The sequence below is a fragment of the Aplysia californica genome, unplaced genomic scaffold (genome assembly GCF_000002075.1).
Source record: "Aplysia californica isolate F4 #8 unplaced genomic scaffold, AplCal3.0 scaffold00315, whole genome shotgun sequence".
NCBI lineage: Eukaryota > Metazoa > Mollusca > Gastropoda > Aplysiida > Aplysiidae > Aplysia > Aplysia californica.
The window spans coordinates 200,763-224,065 of record NW_004797585.1 but is presented as its reverse complement, the minus strand read 5'-3'; the positions used below and the strand labels follow the sequence as shown (position 1 = coordinate 224,065).

The 23,303-nt window shown below is 40.8% G+C and overlaps 2 protein-coding genes and 1 long non-coding RNA gene across 5 annotated transcripts in view; 1 reads left to right on the top strand and 2 right to left on the bottom strand.

Moving 5' to 3' along the window:
* LOC101855428 (ubiquitin-protein ligase E3A) overlaps positions 1-9,480 on the bottom strand; it is a gene marked incomplete at its 3' end in the record, with an annotated part of 12,022 nt that extends 2,542 nt beyond the window's left edge. The window contains 6 exon segments of the mRNA XM_005102165.3: positions 113-257; positions 1,265-1,822; positions 2,600-3,282; positions 4,359-4,735; positions 5,471-5,527; positions 9,239-9,480. Coding sequence (XP_005102222.2) covers positions 113-257; positions 1,265-1,822; positions 2,600-3,282; positions 4,359-4,735; positions 5,471-5,527; positions 9,239-9,288 — 1,870 coding nt within the window.
* A 707-nt stretch (positions 9,481-10,187) lies between these two features.
* On the top strand, positions 10,188-16,494 carry LOC118477959. 2 transcript variants are annotated; one of them, XR_004858713.1, is made up of 3 exons: positions 10,188-10,309; positions 13,081-13,218; positions 14,367-16,494. It is a non-coding gene; the product is annotated as an uncharacterized LOC118477959 (long non-coding RNA). The 2 variants fall into 2 exon arrangements; XR_004858712.1 differs by having other exon boundaries at positions 10,190-10,309; positions 13,117-13,218.
* Positions 16,495-18,358: 1,864 nt separating this feature from the next.
* The window catches only part of LOC101852335 (ubiquitin-conjugating enzyme E2 A), a 9,840-nt gene continuing 4,895 nt past the window's right edge, over positions 18,359-23,303 (bottom strand). Inside the window, exon 5 of one of the 2 annotated variants that reach the window (XM_005102155.3) lies at positions 18,359-21,124. In XM_005102155.3, the coding sequence (XP_005102212.1) occupies positions 20,987-21,124 (138 nt within the window). In that variant the 3' untranslated portion in view covers positions 18,359-20,986. Of the gene's footprint in view, positions 22,215-23,303 lie in introns of both variants that reach the window. The other variant, XM_005102154.3, reaches the window with a different exon arrangement.

Here is a 23,303-nt window from a genome sequence, read left to right as displayed (position 1 = left end):
GGGGGGGGGGGTCCCCTCACTCTCCGGGGCCAGCACTCTCTCTCTCTCTCTCTCTCTCTCTCTCCGCAGCCAGCACTCTCTTCTCTCTCCTCTCTTTAAAGCCAGCACTCACCTATATCTGGATTAAACAACTCCTCCACGATGAGCTGAAAGAACTCCTTGGAGACGCCGCCCTCGTCCAGACCCTGCTCCCCCTCAAACTCCACAAACAGCTGCTTGCGCAGGTCACTCGGGTTCTCCATCGCCGTCATCTCCAGCTGGGGGACAACAACAGACAAACAGTTCACGGATACGTCATCCAAAAACACACCGGACGGACAACAGACAAGCGGTTCATGGATAATATATGTCATTCATTCATCCAGAAAGCAAAAAAACGCTGGATGGACAACAGACAAACGGTTCGTGGATAAGTCATCCATTCATTCAAAAACAAGCAAAGAGACACACAACACAAACGTATGACGTATCGTGTAGGTCACCCATAAACACACTGAGAGACACATAACAAATATTTGACACATAGGTCACCCATACACACACTGAGAGACACATAACAAATATTTGACACATTATAGGTCACCCCTACACACACTGAGAGACACATAACAAATATTTGACACATAGGTCACCCATAAACACACTGAGAGACACATAACAAATATTTGACACATAGGTCACCCATACACACACTGAGAGACAAATAACAAATATTTGACACATAGGTTACCCATACACACACTGAGAGACACATAACAAATATTTGACATATAGGTCACCCATACACACACTGAGAGACACATAACAAATATTTGACATATAGATCACCCATAAACACACTGAGAGACACATAACAAATATTTGACATACAGGTCACCCATAAACACACTGAGAGACACAAAACAAAGAGCAGAGCAGCTATACTGTACTCACACTGACAGCTGAGCAGATACACTATACTCACACTGACAACCGAGCAGCTATACCGTACTCACACTGACTTGGGTGTCGTCTATATTATACTCACATGTTTTTTTTAGTCGACGTTTTCAGCGCTCGCAACAGCATACGGTCATATGAGCGCCAGAAGATAAGAGGTGTTACAAGAGAGTAACAAAAATAAAAAAAGAGAAGGGGAGATAAGGACGATAGATGTTTGATAGGAAACGAGAAGCGACTATATTCACACTGACAGTTGACAAGTCAACAGCTCAGCGGCTATGTTATACTCACACTGACAGCTGAGCAGAAACATAATACTCACACTGACAAGAGCGTCATCAATGATGTGCTCCCTCCGGACTCGCACCCGCAGGAAGGGGTTGGGCGGGCCGCCACTGACCAGTGTCTGGATGAAGGCCGTGCGGCGCTCGCTGAGCATGCGGATCCTGTTCTCGTAGTACATGCTGCTGTGCTTTGAGGCGGTGGTCAGGATGAAAGAGTAGGGCACGAAAGAGAACTTGTTGTTGGTGTAGTCCTGGTAGATGTTCACTGTGTCGTTCAGCGGCTCGTTGATGAAGTCCTCAAACGGGACTAAGGGCTCGCGGCAGTTGATGACCTGCACGCCAAGCTCTTTCCCCAGCGGGTCCTCTTTGGGCGGAGTCGAGTCCTTGGGCTCCATGCCGAACGCGCCCTGCATGTGCTCCTGGATGGACTCACGCTGGCTCAGCTCCGCCTCCTCCCGCAGTAGCTCGGGGCTGTCCATGTGACCCCCGAGCACGCTGGCGTAGTAGATCACTTTGAGCACCCTTGTGGCGCTCGTGATGGACATGTCGTCCCCTGGCTGGAACGACTGGCTCCACCGACCCTCATTGTTTATCACCTGGGGGAGGGGGGAGGAGGGGAGGAGGGGAGGGGGACACAAAGGAAAAAACCATCAGGACAGGAGCTAGGTTATGGGAGGAGACAAAGAAAAAAAGACACCATGTCAGAGATAGGTTATGGGAGGAGAGGAAGAAAAAAAACATCATGATAGAGATAGGTTATGGGAGGGCAACAAAGAAAAAAAAAAACCATGTCAGAGATATGTCATGATAGAGATAGGTTATATTATGGGAGGAGAGAAAGAAAAAAAAATCATGATAGAGATAGGATATGGGAGGAGAGGAAGAAAAAAATACATGGCACACATAGTAGTTTATTCATCAAATTCTGTGCCATAATGTACTCTAAACATTCAATAGTACCTTAGTTTAGTTTTAGTAAGGTTTTACAGCGTTCGTAACTGCATAAGTGTACTAGATTTCTCTGTTGACATCTGCCCTTTGGCTGTCATATGACCTTATGAAGTATCGAGCGTCGAAAAACCTCTACTAAAACTAAACTGACTCTAATATCAAGGGCACATAAATGACCTAAATGTGTTTCAAGAACCGTAAAACTGAGTACTTCAATTAAACACCTTGCAGTCACACAGCCAGCAGTACAAAATACCCCATCTGGTCACCCAGCCAGGAGAGTGACTACAACGGACTTCTCGGGCCTGGCTCAAAAAGAACTGCGCCAGGTGACTGGAACGAATAATTTTCACCGTCGCATTATTGTGCCAAGTGACTGCAAAGTGTTAAGACATTTAAGACACAATAACCAAATATCTTACCTTGACTGTGATCATCTGCTGCAGACCCTGCACCATCTCCTGCAGGCGGCCGCTCCCGTAGGTGGCCCAGATGCGAGCCAGCCTGGCCTGGCCACTGAGGGGCATGGAGCCGAGGGCTCTGCATAGACAGGGGAAGGCGTTGACCAGGTACTCGGGCCAGTGCAGCATGGGAATCTCCATCACAATGACAAATACGTTGATGTAGTCCGGCCGGCGCGCCAGGGCGTCCTTGTACTTGAGCTCCATGTCCAGGGTGTGGGAGAGGATCATGAGCGCGTTGACCAGCGCGCCTTGGAAGGGCTGGTCCGGTACGTCCAGCAGACGCTGGTAGGCGCGCCGGAGCGACGGCAGATCCACAGACATGTCGTCGTCGTGGTGGCCGTCCGTCGTGACCTTGTCTGTGCTGGCCGGGCCGCTCTGGGACTCCGGCACGGGGAGATTCGAGCCGCTCGAGTCGCCGTCTGACGCCTGACTCGTGGTCGCCGAGCTCTCGTCTGTCGCGGCTGCCTCGTCCACGACTGGTTCTGACGCCGGCGAAGCTTTGCGGAAACTCAGCAAAATTGACTCTGGATTGTTAAAAACTGAACCTATCACATGATTGAGCTTGGACCATGAGTTTCTCGCTTCACACTCATCTATCACTTTAGTCAAGATCTCCTCCGTCAAGAACTGTGTAGCTGTACCTAAACAAAGAATTTTTTTTTTTTTTAATCAATTTGCAAAGACAGGAAAATTATGCATGGTGTTCTCGCTACATTACAGCAGAGTGGAAGAATTTACAACATCAATCAAGCTACTTGCTTTTTTTTAAAAAAGACTGTTTTTGGCAAACATTTATAGGACAAGCTGTTCTAGACATACTGCACTAGAAATACATCTATAGGACAGACTGGTCAAGATATACTGTACAAGACCAGTGCTAGAAATACATCCGTAGGACAGACTGTTTTAGAAATACATCTACCGGACAAACTGTTCTAGAAATACATATATGGGACAGACTGTACTACATACACAACACTACACAAACACATCTTAGACAGCAACAATCTCAAAGAGGACCATCCTCTCTCAGGGACAACCTGGCAAACTAGTACGAACCAAACCAACTTGAGAGCAAACTATGAACCAATCCGAGAGCAAACTATGAACCAATCTGCGAGATAACTATGAACCAATTATTGAGCAAACTATGAACCAATCTGTGAGGTAAATATGAACCAATCTGTGAGATAAAACTATGAACCAATCTGTGAGATAACTATGAGCTTACCTAAAGTACTACTACTACTAAGGCAGAAATCTTACCTAAAAAACTACTACTACAGGCAGAGATCTTTCCTAAAGAACTACTACTGCAGAGATCTTACCTAAAGAACTACTACTGCAGAGATCTTACCTAAAGAACTACTACTGCTACAGGCAGAGATCTTACCTAAAGAACTACTACTGCTACAGGCAGAAATCTTACCTAAAGAACTACTACTGCTACGGGCAGAGATCTTACCTAAAGAACTACTACTGCTACGGGCAGAAATCTTACCTAAAGAACTACTACTGCTACAGGCAGAGATCTTACCTAAAGAACTACTACTGCTACAGGCAGAGATCTTACCTAAAGAACTACTACTGCTACGGGCAGAGATCTTACCTAAAAAACTACTACTGCTACGGGCAGAGATCTTACCTAAAAAACTACTACTGCTACGGGCAGAGATCTTACCTAAAGAACTACTACTGCTACGGGCAGAGATCTTACCTAAAGAACTACTACTGCTACAGGCAGAGACAGCTTCAGCAGCAACATCGGTGGAACTGGAGCAGGACGTAGGGGAGGCTATTTTACTTCTGGCCCCCTGACCGACGGGCTCCCCGGCCGACGCGGCAGTGGACGAAGACGCCGCGCCTTCCTCCTGCGTGGGGTAGCGCGACAGCTTGTTGGGCCGGCGCTCACAGAGCGGGGCCTTGCTCTTGGACAGGTTGATGGCCTCCAGGGCCAGTTTGTTGCGGTTGGCATCTCGGAACTGAAAGTCGGAGCTGGAAGCACAATTTTCATTGGTACAGTTTTCGTCCCCACACCCCTCCGTCAGCTGATAGTAATACTGTTCAATCAGCTGTTTTGCCGCAGCTCGTTTCCTGGGGAGGCGTAAAAAGTTCAAATGTATATTTATGAGGTGAGTTGACAAAATGAGTTACTTCTCGAATTTTAGACTTATGGAAATTAATACACTAACTTTTTGGGGGGGAGTTTGTACAATTGGTAAATATGGAATATTAAAAATCACAGTAGACTTGAACAAAATGGCATCAATAACAAATCTATCAATCTGACCCCAGTGTTGATTTTCTGCAGATATCTCCCGTCTTCGATTGCGGGAAGCTACTCATTTTGACAGCACGCCTCACATTTGTAAGAAGAACCAGCAGAAGAATCTTCAGAAATATCTAAAATGTAAATGACTTGAGCATCAAAAAATGCTACATTTACCATAAGTGTACACTCATCAAAGATAGAAACACAAATTTACTCTCTCTCTCTCTCTCCCTCTTTCTATTTTGCTTCTACTCTTTCTCTCCTCCACCCTTTTCCTTCCTCTGGGCTCCTGACTCTTTTTTCTCCTGGCTCCTTCTTACTGCTGTCTTTCAGCCACACTTCTGATCTTAGGGGAGGGTAAGATCTAACATCTAGCCTTCTTGAAAAATGGTTTAAAAAATCATGGAGTTCCAGTGTGCAAGTTGTGCTTGTTAAAGAACCCTTTGTGAAAGTAAAATCCAGACAAAACTACATCTCACAAAGGGAAAAAAATGAAACTATAACTGTACAAATTTAAAGTTCATAACTTTAAAATAATAACACAATCAATTACATACATATTTTCCGGCGGTGGGGAAAGTCTTCGGTTGATGAGATTTTCTACACTCAGGTCACTGAAATCAAAGAAATAAAGATATAGGTCACACAATCACAATATTCTATTAAAAAATATAAAAATCTATCCTGAAAGATCACTGTTTTGAATGAAAAACTGAATATACTTTAGAACACTGAGAAAATTTGCAGCAAAAGAAGCCAAAACAAATAGACTGCTGAGAAAAATATACCATTCAATATAAAACCTGTCTAAAAATAAAAATATCAAAAACTTTAAAGTCATAAGTGAGAGAGCAAAAGGAGTTGTAATTAGAACCATCGTTGGGATTAAAACCATCAATAAACAATACCGTCAGAAAAATCAAGAATATAGGCTTATGACACTGTTTAAAGATAAAAACTCTGAAAATGCTGTCTATTAAAACATGCTGTCTCTCTATGAGTACAAGGGCGATGGCTCAAGTCCTTTGGTAGGACCATATATAGGTATAAACACAGCTGAACCAGTTTAAGACGGCCACCCATTGTCGATTCTTTAGTAAGTGTTATATAGCACTTGCACTTGCAACACAATAAGGTCATATAAGTGCCGAAGATTAGAGGTGTTACACGAGAGTAACAAACATTAAAAAAAGGAGGGGAGATAAAGACGACAGACGTTTGATGGGAAAGAGGAAAGAAGAAGCAAACCACACTGAAGCACCCACCAACCACCAACACCCATTGTCCAGGAGAAAAATGACCATCTTTTAAGCAGAACTGATGAAAATGAAGACAACAAATCATTCCTTTGTGAGGTTCCAACCAGAGGTGGTTAGAGGACGAGGACTACCATTAGGCTAATTAATCTTTAATCTTTTTCTTTTTTGAGAGGAGATGGGGGTGGGTAGGGGGCTCTCGTGGCCTAGAGGTACGGTGTTCGCCTGTCATTTAATAGGTCACGGCTTTCTTTGGGCTTTTTGGGTTGTGTTTTTTAAACATTCCCTTCTGTGTTCCCAACTGGAGTTGGTTGTGGTCTTAGGACGTGAGTTACAATTTCTTCGTTGATGCCATCATCAGTGTCTGAATTTATCTGAATATAATGTGAAACATTTTTGTTTACACAGAGAGATGAAGTCTCGCTACTGCTGTAGTGTTCAATTCTACAAAGTGAGGAACACAGGGTGCACAGGTAAAACAAAACAAAACGTGCCAATACATAATTCATGACAAAGCGTCAGGAAATTAAAGATTTACTTGACCATCTTAGGCAGGATTTTTGGTTGTTGGTGGATAAAACATGGTTGTCGCGGCTGCATTGGACAGGGGACCATTTTACAGTGAAATTATAATTATATATAGAGAAAAAAAAGCAAGGGGGGGGGAGTGGGGAATGTGAAAGTGGCGGTTGGTACAGGTAGACATACAGGTAGACATACCTGTTGAATACATAATTTGTATTTTTAACTTTTAACTTTTAAAGGGCAATTTTCTCAAAATAAATTGAAAAAAATAAGGGTATTATTATAGAAATGGTCCAAATCCTGTTTCATGTCTTTTCCATGTATTTTTGCTTTCTGATTTAGGAAATGCAACTCAAAACTTTCGCAAATGTATGATTTTTGAGACATTATAATGGTTTGAATATAGCTGATTGTTTCCCATTTCCTTCTCCAATAATACTGCGCAGACGCACCCCAATAAAAGGGGGGTGCAAGGGGGCATACCTGCGACAGTTTTTGGTGTTAAAATCGTTCTCAGCACACGAAAAAACAGTAAAACAGTGCCAAAAAATAGTATTAAATAAAAGTGGGTTTGGACCTTTTCTATAAATTTTTTTTAAAAGCCTTTTTGTCTGTGAAGACAGGGTGTTCTGTTATGAATTGTACTTTGTAGGCCTAAGGCTAAGCCTAGTAAATAAAATATTAAGCCTATAATTTAAAAATATGATGCTTCCTTCATTTCTTGAGATGTTTAGCCAACTATGTCCACAGAACACCCACAATTACTCTTTCATTGTCAGTAGGCCTTTCCCCTTTAGTTTAGTTAGACATATCAAGTCATGAATCCAGTCCACATGATGATTTTGAGAGTATTCTAATAAAAGTAGAGAAGAGGCCGAGAAGGAAATCTAGGTATTTTTTTTACTTTCCCTCCCGTCTAACACTTTGTCCATTTTCTGCTAGGCCTAAATATTAATTGATGCGATGAACATGAATATCTACTTCATTTCCATCGCAAATATCTGATTGTTCTGAATAGAGATAGATGTGTTTTGGACCAATAGGGGAGTTCTAGGGAGGCCCTAAAGGGCAAAAGAAAATCTGGGAGGTTATAGGGGGGGCGTGCCCCCACTGTTTTAACCCATAATGTGATATTTTACAAATAGATTTGAATTTTTTTTTGATTAATTGATTTGCGACACTTTTAGTGGCTTTATATGTGATCTGCAGCAAACAGTACTTCAGGGGAGGACTTCTGTAACGAGCGACCACTATGAGACAGAGTAGAATTGAGGGCTAGGGGTAGATCTAGGGTTAGGGTTAAGCCTCTTCTTTATTGTGTTTGTTGGGGTGGTTGCTCGTTACGGAAGTCCTTCCTACCGCAGTTTGACCAACGATGAAGTGCATCAGTGTGTGGGAGTGAAAGTAAAAATTTACCAAATTCTTTTATCAAGCCTAACTTAGTAGGTGCTTTTTCGGTAATTCTCACCCCCCTTATTTGAGCCTAGATCTAGATCTAGTAGTAGTAGTAGTAGTAGTATGAAGTAAGGCTGTGGTCAGGCTAGTCGCCTATCAGCCGTTCGTTGCTTTCATTGCTTGTTCCTTCCTGCTCGTTGTTTTCACACTCTGGTATCTGTAGGTTAGTGCTCATGGCACATGGATCTGGCAGTTTGAAACCAATCTAGGTTCATAGAGAATTTATGTGCCTTCCAGACCATGTCAATCCTATTCTTGAAAGCATTCAAGGATGGTATCTCACCACATTTTCCAGAAGGGAATTCCAAGCATTAACTGTGCGTACACTGAAGAAGTTTTGGCGGACTGCTGTTTTCACAAGGTTTTTTTTATATTTTAGACTGTGTCCCCTGGTGCTAGAGTGTAGATCGCGGGGTAAAATGTCTCCCATTACGTTGTAAATTCCTGTTAAATACTTGTAACATTCAATCATGTCGAGCTCTCCGATAGTACAGCGATGGCAGATCCAATTTTCTGAGATGATCTACATCGAGATCTATACGTTTGAAGCGCGGCGAGCTAAGATATCAAACCTAACAACTGCAAAACATCAAATTATGGTAAAATTCATATTTTTATTAGGCAGGTCAGGGGGGCAAGCTACCGAAAAAGCACCCCTATTACACTCTCACACACTAAGGAAATTATTTAACCTTGATCCATCTCACAACTAGAATCTTACTAATATTAGACTGCAAGAACAAAAGTCGAAGTCTAAATTTAAATTCTAAACTAAATAGGAATGGACAGCACGGATCAGTGTCGGATCTAAAAATACTAAAAAGTCCCGAATCCAGACATTTATCTTATCAGTCATTTTTTTTAGATCCAGACCTTGCTTCTGGGCCAAGATATCGAGGTTTTAACTCTCAATCTCAGCTCTAAATTTACATCTAAAGAATACAAATCAAACAACACAACAACAAAACATTTAAAAAGCAGTGAAAAAAAGTCGAGTGTCAGTAGACATCAGAGTGTGTGTGTGTGGTGTGCTGTGGCTGTGTCAGCAGAGTGTCATGTCATGGTGTGTTGTTGTAAAAAGAACTTTACCTCGCGGACTGTTGTCCGTCCAGTGAACTGTTGGTATTGGAAGAACTCATACGAAATATTAAAACACAACAGAATCGTACTCAGACTACGAAGTTTCATGAGCTCAACAAGCACAGTGTGTCATTGTTATGAGCCTTTCCTTTTGTAAACAACAATGTCGTCAATTACATCGCCATTGTAATCTCAACTCTCGTCTTCTCTCGTTTCATGGCGTGACCAGCAAAGAAAAGAAGGGGAAAAAACGGAAACACCAGCCAGGAACATTTCCTGGTTGAAATTTAGCTTCTTTTTATGTTTAGACATATCCGCATCTGAGCAAGAATATTTGATATTGAATAAATTAGCTGCTTCAAACAAAACTATCTGTCACTTTCATGCTTCAAAATTGGACATCTTGGATTTTAAAATCGCCAATAGCTAATTATCGAATCATACTATTTTAGTCCTTATTGGCAATGTGGATTCCTGATCAAGTCGGTCAAAACCATAGATAATATGAGTAGATTGTAGATGTCAGTTGTGTGGGGGATAATGAAAAAGCATCCAGAAGTCAAGAAGGAAAACTAAGCAAGCTCACTGGGCGCCATTTATCCCTTTAAAACATCATGCCTTTCCTTAGCTTGACAAAATATGTCAACATATTTGACAATTTCTGGGAACTTATTTTAGTGAAGTAAAATCGACTCGACTCCAGACTATAGGCCCTAATAATATCCGTGACAATGGAACTTTAGAGACGAAAGACTTCACAAGTTAACAGTGCAATTTCTCCTATCAAAATGCAGAGTTTTACCTTGTATCAACTGAAAAATACATTTTTTAAACTCTAGAAAATAATTTTTGAGGGAAAAATCGTTCAGATCAGCCTTCACGATAATATTAATTATACTATTTCCAAGAAATCAACGAATATTTCTGGGCAACGGTTACGATTTTGTTTTATACTTTTAAAACTGACAGCATCACCGGGGTCGTTTTGTTTGGGTGCTGAGTGCAGAGAATCATCAACAAGTTCAAGTCAAGTCAATCTGTACACGGATTGAGCTCAAAATATTACCTCCACTTCATCTGGTATCCAGATTTGACAGAAATTGTTTTAATATAAAACTATAATAATACAAGATCACGTCCATACTTGCAACTTTTTTTTCAGCGTTCCCCATGTATCAAGTAGATCTAGATCTATATCTATATCTAATAATAATAATAATAAATAGCATTTATACTGCGCATTTCCATTTCCTAAAAGATGCTCAATGCGCATTACAATGAAAAAGACATCACATCTTAAAAATTAATCGACACAAATGTGTACGTAAAACAAAGTATTATACATATGATATAAATGCATATGTGTAAAATTTTATACCAGAAAAACAGTCTCGCAGTGAGGTTGAAAATGTGTTCACTAAAAATATACAATGCAATATAAATTCACGAACAGTCAAAATCTAGATCTAGAAGGGGCTAGATCTATATTTAGATCTAATCTAGAATCTAGATTCTAGATCTAGATCTAGATTCTAGGCCTAGCAGAAAAATATTTAAAAATATTAGATCTGGATCTAGATATAGAATCTAGATTTCTAGATCTAGATATCTAGATCTAGAGTCTAGATAAAATATCTAGAGGCTAAAGGACTAGATATCTAGATATCTATCTTGTCAGTGTCAGCTAGACCTATACCCTCTTTGCCATCACTTTTCCTAGTTTTAATGTTCCCTACAAAGTACGACTTACTTAGTACAATACATACATAGTACCCCCAAAATCTGCTAACATCAAACCAAAATGCCCATCAATTTTCCATCTTCAAATCTGTTACGAAAAAGGGTGCTTTTTCGGTAGTTCTCACCCCCCTTATTAGACCCTAGATCTACATCAAGATCTATACGTTTGATGCGTGGTGAGCTAAGATATCAAACCTAACAACTGCAAAACATCAAATTATGATAAAATTCAGGGGGGTATGCCCCCCAGAAACCCCCTACCAAATTTTTATTAGGTCAGGGCTTGCCCCCCTGAAACCCTCCTACTCTTGGGGCCAAAACCGGCGAATAAGAATTGCGGAGTGGGAACTACCAAAAAAAGCTCACTCACTCAGTGTGTCTCTATGTGGTGGACTCTGGATTTGTCTATGAGTGGACCACAGACTACATGTATGTGGCATCGTGGTGAATCAGGTGCTCGTCAAAATGACGGAATAAAATAAAAACGCATTTTCCACCCGTTGGGCAATTTTGATGAAATTTTATTTTTTGGGCTCAACACCTTTTATGTACTTTTCAAAACACTTTAAACTGTGTGGATTTTAGTGAACAACGTTGATCAAAGGCACACAAATTGTAAATTTGCTGTTTTCAAGGACCTTTGAAAGTCACCAAACTTTAGTTGTCATTTTCTCACTTGTTTTACCTCTGATACTTAGGGACTTCCTCTTCCTTCAAACACAAATACAGCCAAACCTGCCATGACGGCCACCTGTACAAACGGCCACTTTCCACCTTGCATTTTTTCTATATAACTTAACTGTGTAAAACGGTCACCTGTCCAACATGGCCACAGCCACCTTATTTTATCATCAACCCACGGTCTAATGTACCTGCCTCAGATGGCCAGGCGTGGTCACCCATAGCCTGACCCTTTGCCTTAAATTTTTAATCGGCCCCTGATGCTGTGGACAGGCCATCATAATCCACTCACCTGCTTTTATTGTAAGTCCCTCCAATGAATGTTTACCAAGGTGACCAATGGGTAACAATAAATTTTCGACTGCTGGTGAGGGAAGCGTGTGATCCGTTGTAACCTATAAGCCCCGCCCACAACTCATGCACAAATCGTGTGTGAGGTCACGCTGTTTTGTCAACCTAATCTGTAACAAAGTGACAGTGGATGTTGACGTGAACTTGCTACAGAAGCGTCGCTCATTCTCTGAGTGGTGGCGACCCATGTGTTTGTTTTACCATGGCACTTGGTCTTCATTGTCTTACGTAATATTTTGTTTATTTTACCCTTACACAAAATCAATAACAAAGAAAAGCTAACCAAAAAAATAAAACAACAAAACCCTTCTTACACCACCCACCCTCCTGCTTTTTCAAAAGAGAACAAATACCCTTTTGAATTAGCCTTACAACTTACAGCAATCCAAAGCCTGAGATCTGCCTCGGTTTGGACCTCAGAAGAGAATGGTTTACTTTCTTCATTTTGATCAGTCCTGCGCTATCCTGTCGTGTTTGGTGCCTGCATGGCTGCCTGTGTTATACGGCCACTGTTCTACTTGACAATGGGAGGCCGTTTTACACAGGTTTCACAGTATATGATTTTTCTTCAAGATGTTGGTGGTTTTTTCATCAAGAACATAGACATGTCTATGTATAACATTATTGTCAAGTCCACTTGTGTTGAACTCGCTTCAGTTGATCTTTGGTTAAGTTGATCTTCTTCTCGGGTCCCAGCACCTCTTCTTCTTTACAGGTCTCAATGGTTAAGTTAAACTTCGGATGAGTTGATCTTTTTTTTTCACTCCCGACAACATCACCCCATGTGTATTTATTGACTCTATACATTATGTATAGTGTGATATAAGGTCCTATAAGTCTACACCACCCATTGAATCCACATCTTTTGGTGAGGACAAATGCTAAGTCATGATTAACAGATTAATTCAGCTTAAATTTTCGTTTTCTATCAAAATATTCAAAGGTAACTTTTCTTTGAAAACTTAGATACCACCAGAGTCATGGCCAAAGATGTGCGTTTAATACGGAAAAAACTTATTTTAGCAGCAAATAATAATTGTACAAAGATGTTGTGTTTTGTTCATTTTATATATCAACAGGCCTATAGTATCTACCATTGGTACTCCTTGAACCAGGTACACCATGGTTAAAAGGGCATTCAGCACGTGGCAAATCCTGCGCTATCCTATCGTGTTTGGTGCCTGCCTGGCTGCCTACTTCACAGCGTTCTCCTACAGGTGAGGGATTCCAAAAATGTCTTGTCTGGCAATTGGCAATAGTGTCAGTACAGCACTTCCCCTCCCCCCTCCTTCCCCGTGTATGGCAATAGTGTGAGTGTGAGTGTGAATGCCAGTGATTGTAGAGGTTTAGTGGAAATACTGTCAAACCTTCTTGTACACCCCCCCCCCACCTGAGATCATCTGCCAACCACCCTCAAGGGTATCTTGAAGAAACAGAGATTGAACAATCTCATTGCTGTGTGTCATGTGGGGGACAGTTGACAATCTGCACTGTGAAAAGTAATGTGAGGACTTGGAGAGCTCTTTTCCCCGAGATGATTGTGATGAATAAAGTGGCTTTCTTGTTGAGAGATTTTTGTTTCTCAGTTTCTGGTATGATCTGAGTGAGTTGAGAGCACAGATCCATTCCAACATTCATTTGAATTCACTTTCAAATTTTGTATTTCATGATCGAGGTTGTTTATTACTCCTTTCCTGCTGGATTTTTTAGTTTTAGTAGAGGTTTTACGGCGCTCGCAACTTTCCTTCTGGATAGAGATTTGAATAGATACTTTTTCCAGATCACAGTAGGTCTGTACTGTTGCACAATGTAGGCCTACATGATAAGTACCTCTGTCAGGATTCAAGGGAACTCAGTGTACGTTATTATGAGACACCGAGTTGAGACAAACTGACTGAGTGTATGTTATGGCTATGAGACTTTGAGACAAACAGTAACACACTGTATGTTATAGCTATGAGACATTGAGACAAACAGTAACACACTGTTTCATGTTATAAGCTATGAGACAAACTGTGATTAAATGTGAAAAGCCTCCAGATCTTCTGCTTTATCTTTTTGTTGGTGATAAGTTCAAGTGAAATACAAAATTATTACTTATTGTATGTATTCTCAACACTGCAGTGACCCCAACACAGTGGACAAGTAAGACAAGTAATATTCTCAACACTTTATTTCATCAAGTCTTACTAATAGAACCATTATCATTTTACTTTTTGAACTCCTTTTGGTGAATTTTTACTTTTTACAGCATGCCGTGCAGTGAAAATAATTTTCAGTTAGTAAATTTTTATATTTGGAATAGTTTCTTTTGTAAGAGATTAAATAAAATAATGAGCATTCCTTGAATACTTCCATTGTGTAGGAAGACGTACTTCCAGGAGGAAATTGATCAGGTGAAGGAGAAGAATGCGGTACAGAGCCAGCTGAGTGCTGCGAGGATTGAAGCTGCCACACAACAGGCTCGGATTGAGAGGACACAGAAACTGAACGCCAACAAGACTTGAACCTTGACCACTTGCTCGACTTTGAAACTTTTATGTGTGTCTGGTAGTGTTATTAGAATGCTTTGTCATGAAAATTGCTATTGATCAGAAACATTAGTTTATTACACAACGGAAGTTTCTTTTTGAAAGAAAGAAATAATCTGTGATTTATGCAATTGATTTCTTTAAGATTAATTGCAGGTGTGATTAAAAGGAACACTTTGTAATTATGACGATCTTACTGCTTCCTAAATTTCTCCCTACAAGATGTTGACATGAATACACAGTTTGTAGGCCTAGGTCTATAATTATAACAACAGATCAGTCATTTACAAAGGACTTGTGGGAAATATACATGTATGTATATATATATGTGAAGCTTTGAAATGTTGGTGAAAGAACCATCAGTAGATTGTGTTTAACTGTCATCATCATCATTGCCTTTCTCACCCTGCACCAGGGTATAGGCCACGGACAAACACTTTCCACCTTTCTCCATCCTGGGCTAGCCTCTTGATGTTATTCCATGTCTTCCCACTTTTCTGTAGGCCTACATCGATTTCTGTGATTCTTCTCCAAGTTTCACTTGTTATTTTACTGTGACGCATAATTACTGCCTCACGACGAATATTGGTTGTGTTTTAGTTTGCCTCACAATTTACATATATTGGCTGCGTTATTGAGGATGAGAAGTCAGAGCATCCAGGAACTGAGTACTGGCCATTTTCGTTATTATATACAGTCGAGCTTAGATATAATTCAAACACGCCGGGGATTGATAAATTTGTTTTGACATATCCCTAATTTGAGTAAACCGATAATAAAAAAATTAAAAGAGATGTCAGTTGAGAAAAAGCAAATTATACGAGCTGTCGATGATTTTGAGTTTTCTGTGTTTGTGTAATCTGTGCCCAAATGTATTACATTGTACCTGCTAGTGGTATATACTGTATTACCGGCACCACCGCATTTTTGTTGTTGTCTTTTTTAGAAAGATTTATTTTTTTCTCTCTGGTCAAAATATTTTTGCATGTAGAACAAATTATCACCACAGTCAATGTTATTTTGTAAGTTTTCCTCAGTTTTATCAGAGTATTGGTGAAAGTGGTACAAAACTTTGTACAGATGTGTATTGATGTAATATTTAAAGTTGATTTATTGGTAAACTTGTATGCAGGACACATTATTGCAAGATATATCGTGTAGAATTACATCATTGCCTGATACCGATACATGTAGAATTGCACCGATTTGAGAACTTTCTTAAAAGCGTGGTTTGTATTTTGCTTGTAATTCCAAAAGAGCGTAAACTACAAAGAATATTATTATTGTCATATTATACAATGCAGCCTCTCTATAACGACCTTCGATATAACAACATCCTCTGTAAAGCGACATGGTGCCCAAGTCCCAATATTATATATCATTAGTAAGTAATATTTTTGGTTGCCTCTCTATAACGACATTTTTTTCTGGTCCTAATGATGTCGTTATGAGGCTGCACTGTACAATATAACACTCAATGATTCATCACATCAAGAGTTTAACTGAAAAATGTATTGTTACACTTTACAAAAATATACATTGTATAAATACATAGTAGCTATTTTTGTATTCTCACCTAACTACTTCTTTGTAATCTGTGTGAGGTGAAAAGTAATAAGTGGCCTTAAATTGTAGATCTTGTCTTGGCACCTTTTTCAGCTCAATTTTAAGCTAAGTGAGTTAACAAATGTGTGTACATCAGAGACGGTGAGCTGTGTGTTAAGTGTGTACTTCAGAGAAGGTGTGCTGTGTGTTAAGCGTGTACATCAGAGAAGGTGTGCTGTCTGTGTGTACATCAGAGAAGGTTCGCTGTGTCTGAGAGGGTGTGCTGTGTGTAGGTATGTTGTGTGTACATCAGATATGCTTTGCTGTGTGTACTACAGAAAGTACATAAAATGCATCTCTGTAAGAGTAAGAAGGTGTGCTGTGATTTGATGATTAAAATTTCATTTGAGAATGAAATTGAAGGCTCCATTAAATGATTTCTAAACTAAGAGTAGAGATATGCGGGAGGTTATCTTCTTTTCACCTATACAGTAGCTGACTGATGTCTTTTTTAATCGTGCCTTCAGATACATTGCACTTTGGCGAGAGAGAGAGAGAGTCTGATGTTTGAGCTGCTCTTTCTCATTTAAAATTAAAACAAAACCTTTGTGCAAGTCAGAGACATCTATGTATTACATGTAATCATCTATCCTTTTCAATATAGAAGCTGCAAGCCGCGCACATCCATTTATATGTGGAAGTGGAGCTTTTAAAAATACCTTTTCTCTGCCAGAATTGGTCTCATGGGCCACAGCAGGAGCCTCAAGTCTTCTAATAATTCGCTGGAGAAATATTCTCCTGTGCGGATGTTCTGTCAGACAAGCTGTTATTATTTTCAGGTAAAGAGGGTGGATGTAAGAAAAATAAAATTCATGACGTACTATGTTGTTGTAATTGATCCAGGGCAGGATCTATCATGTTGTTGTTGGTTTTAGTTTAAGTAAGAGTTTAACGGCACTTGCAACACAATTAGGTTATATAAGTGCCAAAGATTAGAGGTGTTACAAGAGAGTAACAAACACAAAAAAGGAGGAGGAGAGAGAAGGGTGATAGCTTTTGATAGGAAATAAGGAGCAAACCACACCAGAGCACCCACCAATCACCCATTTGTTGTTGCTATTGATCGAGGACATGACGTACCACACACGTCTTTAGTCAACGAAGGGGTTACTAAGTACATGTACCTTCGCCTTCATACGTGACTCAATTACATCAACAACTTTATCAGTACCGTACAAGGTTATCCATTCCACCCCTGGGGCAGTGCCACTGACTGTAGTGTCTTTAGGCCATTCCCAAAGGGTGGACATTTCTCGTTCAAGCATAGTAGAATAGTAAATGGGCTGACTCATGTCACGCTCATAACTGTGCCTGATCTACAACGGGGAACTGCTGCTTTTTCTTTCCTGATCCTTACTATTGTCATTTTCCTCATACTTCTTTGGTATGTTTGTCACTCTCTTGTGACCTGCTATTTCCGGGGTGCCTTGATAGTCGAAGCAGACCTTGTGCTGTTGAAGCTAGAGAGGCGAGCAGTCTAAGTCTGATTCCCTGTAAAGACTTCTCTGTTGACACCCACCCCTTGGCGCTCATATGACCTTATGCAGTTGCAAGCGCCGTAAAACCCTCTGCTATAAAAAAATATATCCATTCCAGACCCAGGTGTCTGTGGTGCAGCAGTTAGGCACTTCACGTCGCACACGGGAGACATGAATTCGATGACCGGAGAGGGGAGAAATTTTTGTCACGCATCTGGGTCGTATTGCTGGGCTACTGTATTTTGCATTCCTCTTGGTCTTAGCCGAAGTTGGCAAAGACAGGCAGAGGTCAGAAGCCAGCCTCCTATAAATCTAAATTGTGTCGTTGGGAGGGGGGGTTTGTGTGTAAAAACACCGTTTTAAAACCCCATTCTACACACACTCTTTTAGTCAAATTTGTTAAGCTGAGATGGATAGGACAGATGTTTTGAGGTTCGAGTAGAGAGAAGCAAATATAGTCTATCAATGTACACTTATTACTGTACAAAACTATAATCATACAGTGCACAGGTCTTAGTAGAGAGGAGCACATCCACACTATAAATATAACGGTCACATGGAGCAGCAGTTTGACGAGAGAAACACATCCACACTATAATGGCCATATAGTGCACAGAAGAAGCAATACGCATAGACAGAAACAACAACAGAGGGGAAAAAAAGAAGCAGGTCCTACCAGTGGCGCCCTCCAACCACCCATAATAATAATAATCCCAAGTGAGAAACAAACAAGAACAAAGGAATGAAATGCACTGTAATCTTACAACCTTTATTACATTTGTACAATTATGCTGTAACACAGGAGAGAAACAAGCCACCAGTACAATTTACTTTTCTTTTCAAAATATCTTAATAACAATGACGGGGGTGAAAAAGAAGAATCCAAACCAACGTGGATCTATACTATGACCGTTCTCGGCTTGTTTCCAACGACAACATACATGTGTACAGAAGAAGGAGATGAGACGATGAGGGGGCTGGACGAGGATGGACTTTGTCCTCCCAAGTCTCCCACGGGGTAGACACGATGCCATCCACACACACGACAACACCGTAACATGACAACCGACACGTCATACAGTAACCCACGCCGAGCATATATATTTTATGACCTTGTGCACGCACAGGAAATTAAGAAATACAGGTGAGAAAGTTAAAACAGCTGATCAATCTTGCATGCCGCAGAAAACCTTAACTTCAAGAACTCAAGGAATCATCTTCCTACTTCACACACATAGCGTACTCAAAATCATCTTCCAAGTTCCACAACAAGACAGGACCTGACTCAAGGCAAATAACAGGACAAAACTCCTTCGATAAGATCATGACAAAAGTTTTCCCGGAAAATTAAAGAAGACAAACGACGAACATCCTCTGTGACAAAATAGCACAACAACGACTGACCAATCACCCGCCACAGTTGTCCAGAAATATTTGGTGTAGCTCGGCTTGGATTGAGGATCATGTGAAGAAAACAAACAGTACAGCTTTCACTTTGGGGCAATGGGACGATTACGACAAGACTTTCTGACACATCTCAAAAGCTAGTTGATTTACTTACATCAGTACAGGAATCAGAATAGGGCTGAAACAGGCAAACATTTATCTCGGGAGAAAGAGATTTTACTTTTTACATATTTTTTCTAACATTTTAATGGTTGCCTAACTAGTTCTATTCATTACTGAATTTTCACAGGTCCAGAGATACAGTGGAGTCCGCTTAAAAGCAAAAATCTCCATGACCATCAGATTTTCTTGGGATGAGCCAGGTTTCCCGGTTTAGAGATGATGTTGAAATAGAGGCCCCCCCAAAAAAAAATCAGTAGATTTTATTTTCTTCGAGTTCAGATTATCCCTTTTTTCCCCCGAATGAAATGTGTTCAGTTAATGCGGACTCCACTGTATCTTGTCACAACAGTAGAAGGAGAAGATTCAGCCCATACTGACGCTTGACCGTTGTGGCACACTCATCGAGATACTGCCACACGCACCGAGATACTGAGCCCACTCCTTTACGATATGTCGTTCCTTCCGTTGTTGGCAAAGAATAACTCGGTAAAATGATAATATTGTCAAACCTCATCCAAGCAATGTGAAAAGAGTTTGAAAATGTTCAAAATGTTCAAAAAGTTCAAAATAAGACAAAAGCATTTACCGGAGCACAGAAAAGATCAGAGCTCTGGGACGTTTCAAAAATTCGATTTGACAACATTTTCATGTGGACAGGAAAGACACTGTGGCACTTCTCTCACTGTCTGTGAACATAGGGCAACTATGTGTTTCCAACAAAGGGTTAAAAAAAGCAATACTACATGGACATTTGTCTTCCAATCATAAAATTGTGATAACCAGGCTCTTCATGCACAACACAGCGCTGCATCCAGCACACACCTCAAATCTCACGTGAGAACCACACTCAAACCTCTAGTAGGAGAACCACAAACTTTTTATAAAGAGTACTAAGTACTTTCAAATTGGACAATTTGTTGGGGGGAGGGGGGGGGAGAATAAATATGTAGAAAATATCATCAACAAAGGGTTAGGATCGTTTCAATCCAAGGTGGCAATTTTCCTCAGTGATCAGCTCTTAATACTCACACTCGCCATTTCCTGCCGCAAGCCGTAACTTGCCATAGGTATAAACAGCATATGATGAGGAAAACACTGTAGGCCATTGTGTATATATATCTATACATGATATATATATGCATATGAGAGGGATGTATCAATGGGCCTCTATCTATATATATAAATGTGGGTGTGGGAAGGATGCGTTTCTCTTAATATGGAAAGAAATGCCAGACGACCGTTTCCCTTCCATGAGCCAGTACAGTTGTAGAGAAAGGGGGACAGGTTGTGAGGCACTTTCCAATCTGGATAAATGACGCTAAAAAATTCTTCTCAGCTGGTATCAACACGATACAACAGCAGAACTTTGTGGCAACACTTCTGCTGCCCTTTTCAATAGTGCAAAGATGCAATGATTGCAAAAACTCAAATACAAACAAGTTAGTTTTGTGGCTTTTTCTAACATTTATGTCTCAACATTTTTTTAAAATGCAATAGCCTAAAATTTTACTAACTAAACAATTTTTTTCAGGAAAGTCTTGTAAGCAAAAACAAAACCACACAGCCACCCCCCCAATCTACTCACAGGCCCAGAAAAGTAAAGCAAATTCTCATGGAGCACAGAGTCAACGACAATGTTATGAACGCACAAGTCAACAACATCAGATTCCAAAACATGGTAGGCCACAATGAAGTGCATCGCTGATGAAAAGCACAAAAAAAACAAACAAACAAAACAAAAACAGATGAACCATAAAAAAAAAAAACAACTTGGTCACGTTCTTTCTCTTCCACATGGACACTCACACTTCCCCAATGAAGATCCAACTTTCTTCCACAATGACCTTGACCTTTTTCTCATACTCTTTACGATTTTCCTGGTATAGCTTAGCTGCTACATTATTGGCAGGGCTGTTGGGGTTGGGCTCATCTAGAAGGGACTGGAACAAACACATTCCACTGTTATGGACACAGAATCATTGGCACACTCATCATAAAACAACTTCAATGTATAGTGAAAACTAACTAACTAGAAATTGTTTTACTAATATGACATGATCAATGGGTAGTGTTTGGACAAAGTTGTTCCAACCATATATATCCACATATATCAAATAATGATAAACAAGTCAGAGCTAGCAGGTTTCACGCAATATCAACCAAAAAGTAAAGCGAAGGGAAAAGGTCAACTTTGCATCATTTCGGCTGGGGCAGAGGGCAAAGCCAGGCCGTGTCCACATTTCCAAGATTTTCATTTCGGAGCTCTGAGCTATGTCCACTTTTGTGGACTCTACACACCAGACCCAGACCACACCAGTCTCTCCTCCCTTTCTCCACCCACTCTCCTCACAAGTCAAAAAAAAAAAACTGTACCTGGAAAAATGTATTCCGGCACATCACCCATACTTCACAGAAACAATGCTGTCCCGCACAACGCAGCGACAACCTCCCTACGAGAGCATGCACCGGCCGCAATCTCCAAGCTGGTACTCGGGAGCCCCCCCGGAGCCCACCACAAACATGCGCGGAGGACACGAACGAGCCGCCCTCCGGTTACAAACACCAACACCAGTACCAGCCCGAGACAGGGCGCTACATCATACTCGTGACCAAGGGGGTAATTCAGTGCTTGGCGAGAACAACACCTTTACAAAACACGGCAAAATAGAAACAATGACAAGTGGGATGCAGTCCCCACTGCTGAGTCACCTGATCTAGAGGTCAAAAACTGTTTGGACTTTTTTGTTTTGTTTGTATGTAGAAATATGGACATAAGAGCAAAAGAAAGCCTGTAATCACGCCTAGGCACAGGAGATTACTTCATCTGAGGCTGGCCACTATCACAGAATGCTATGAGCCGGCTTTACTCTCCTCCTCCTCCTCGTCTTCCTCTCCCTCATCATCGTCATCGTTCCAGCTTTCTTGAACAATGGCTGCCACTTTTTTCTCATACTCTCTGCGGTTTTCTCTGTACAGTTGTGCCGCCTCATTGTTGGCAGGACTATTGGGGTTTGGATCGTGGAGCAGAGACTAAGAGAAAAACAGGGGAAAACACACAGTGAGCTCTCACACTTGTCACACAATCTTCTCTCTCACCTTTCACACTGTGAGTTCTCACATTTTTCACAATCAGCTCTCAAATTTTTTACACAATGAGTCCTCACACTTTTCACACAGTGAGTTCTCACATTTTTCACAAAACATTTCCTCTATTTGCACACTGTGAGTTCTCACACCTTTCACACAATCTTCTCTCACATTTTTCAATCTTCTGTCTCACTTTTCACACTGTGAGTTCTCACACTTCACACAACCTTCTCTCAAACTCTTCACAAGCATGGATGATCTCACTGCACATCTCAGTGCACACACATTATCTTTTCGGAGGAAGACTCATTTATTTTCCCTTTCAGTCGTCACAATAGTTCAGCTAGTAATCCCCCCCCCCCCTCATATACAGTCAAAATAGAAAAATGCAGGTTGAACCGACCAACTTCAAACATTCCCGAGCAACACACAAAGGAACCTTGGACTGTATCAATTTGTGGCGATGTCGTTACATGAGAGCAAGGCAGAAATACGAAGTGCACAAAAATAAAGAGAGCTCATTCCGACTCGTAGCACAAATAACACTACCATCAACTGCTTCTCTTTGCTCCAGTCCCGAAGTTATTTCATTTTTATTTTACTTTACGCAGAAGAGCAACCTCGACTGAAAACTCAACCCAAAAATATTCATGAAAACCATTCAGCAGTAATTGCCACCCCACAGAATTCTCTTTGTCCGTCAGTTTTCCATATTATCCTACTACTGGTATTAACACAAAAAGGATATAAGGATTCTTTGCAAGAGTCTCCCCCCCCCCCTAGAAACTTTGAGTCACAACTCCCTCATTAACACAGTCAACAATGGTCGTCTTTAATTCTGACAAATGTTTTTCCCCTTTTCTCAAAGCTCCAGCCATACTGTAAACTTAACACACCATTAATTTAACAGAAAATTGTGAACAGACAAATGTTATGCTCCTAAAAAGCTATCTGAGGCCCATCTCTACAGGAGTATACAATAGCAGCAATTTTTCAAAATGGTTTTCATAATCTATCACCCAACCCCTCCCC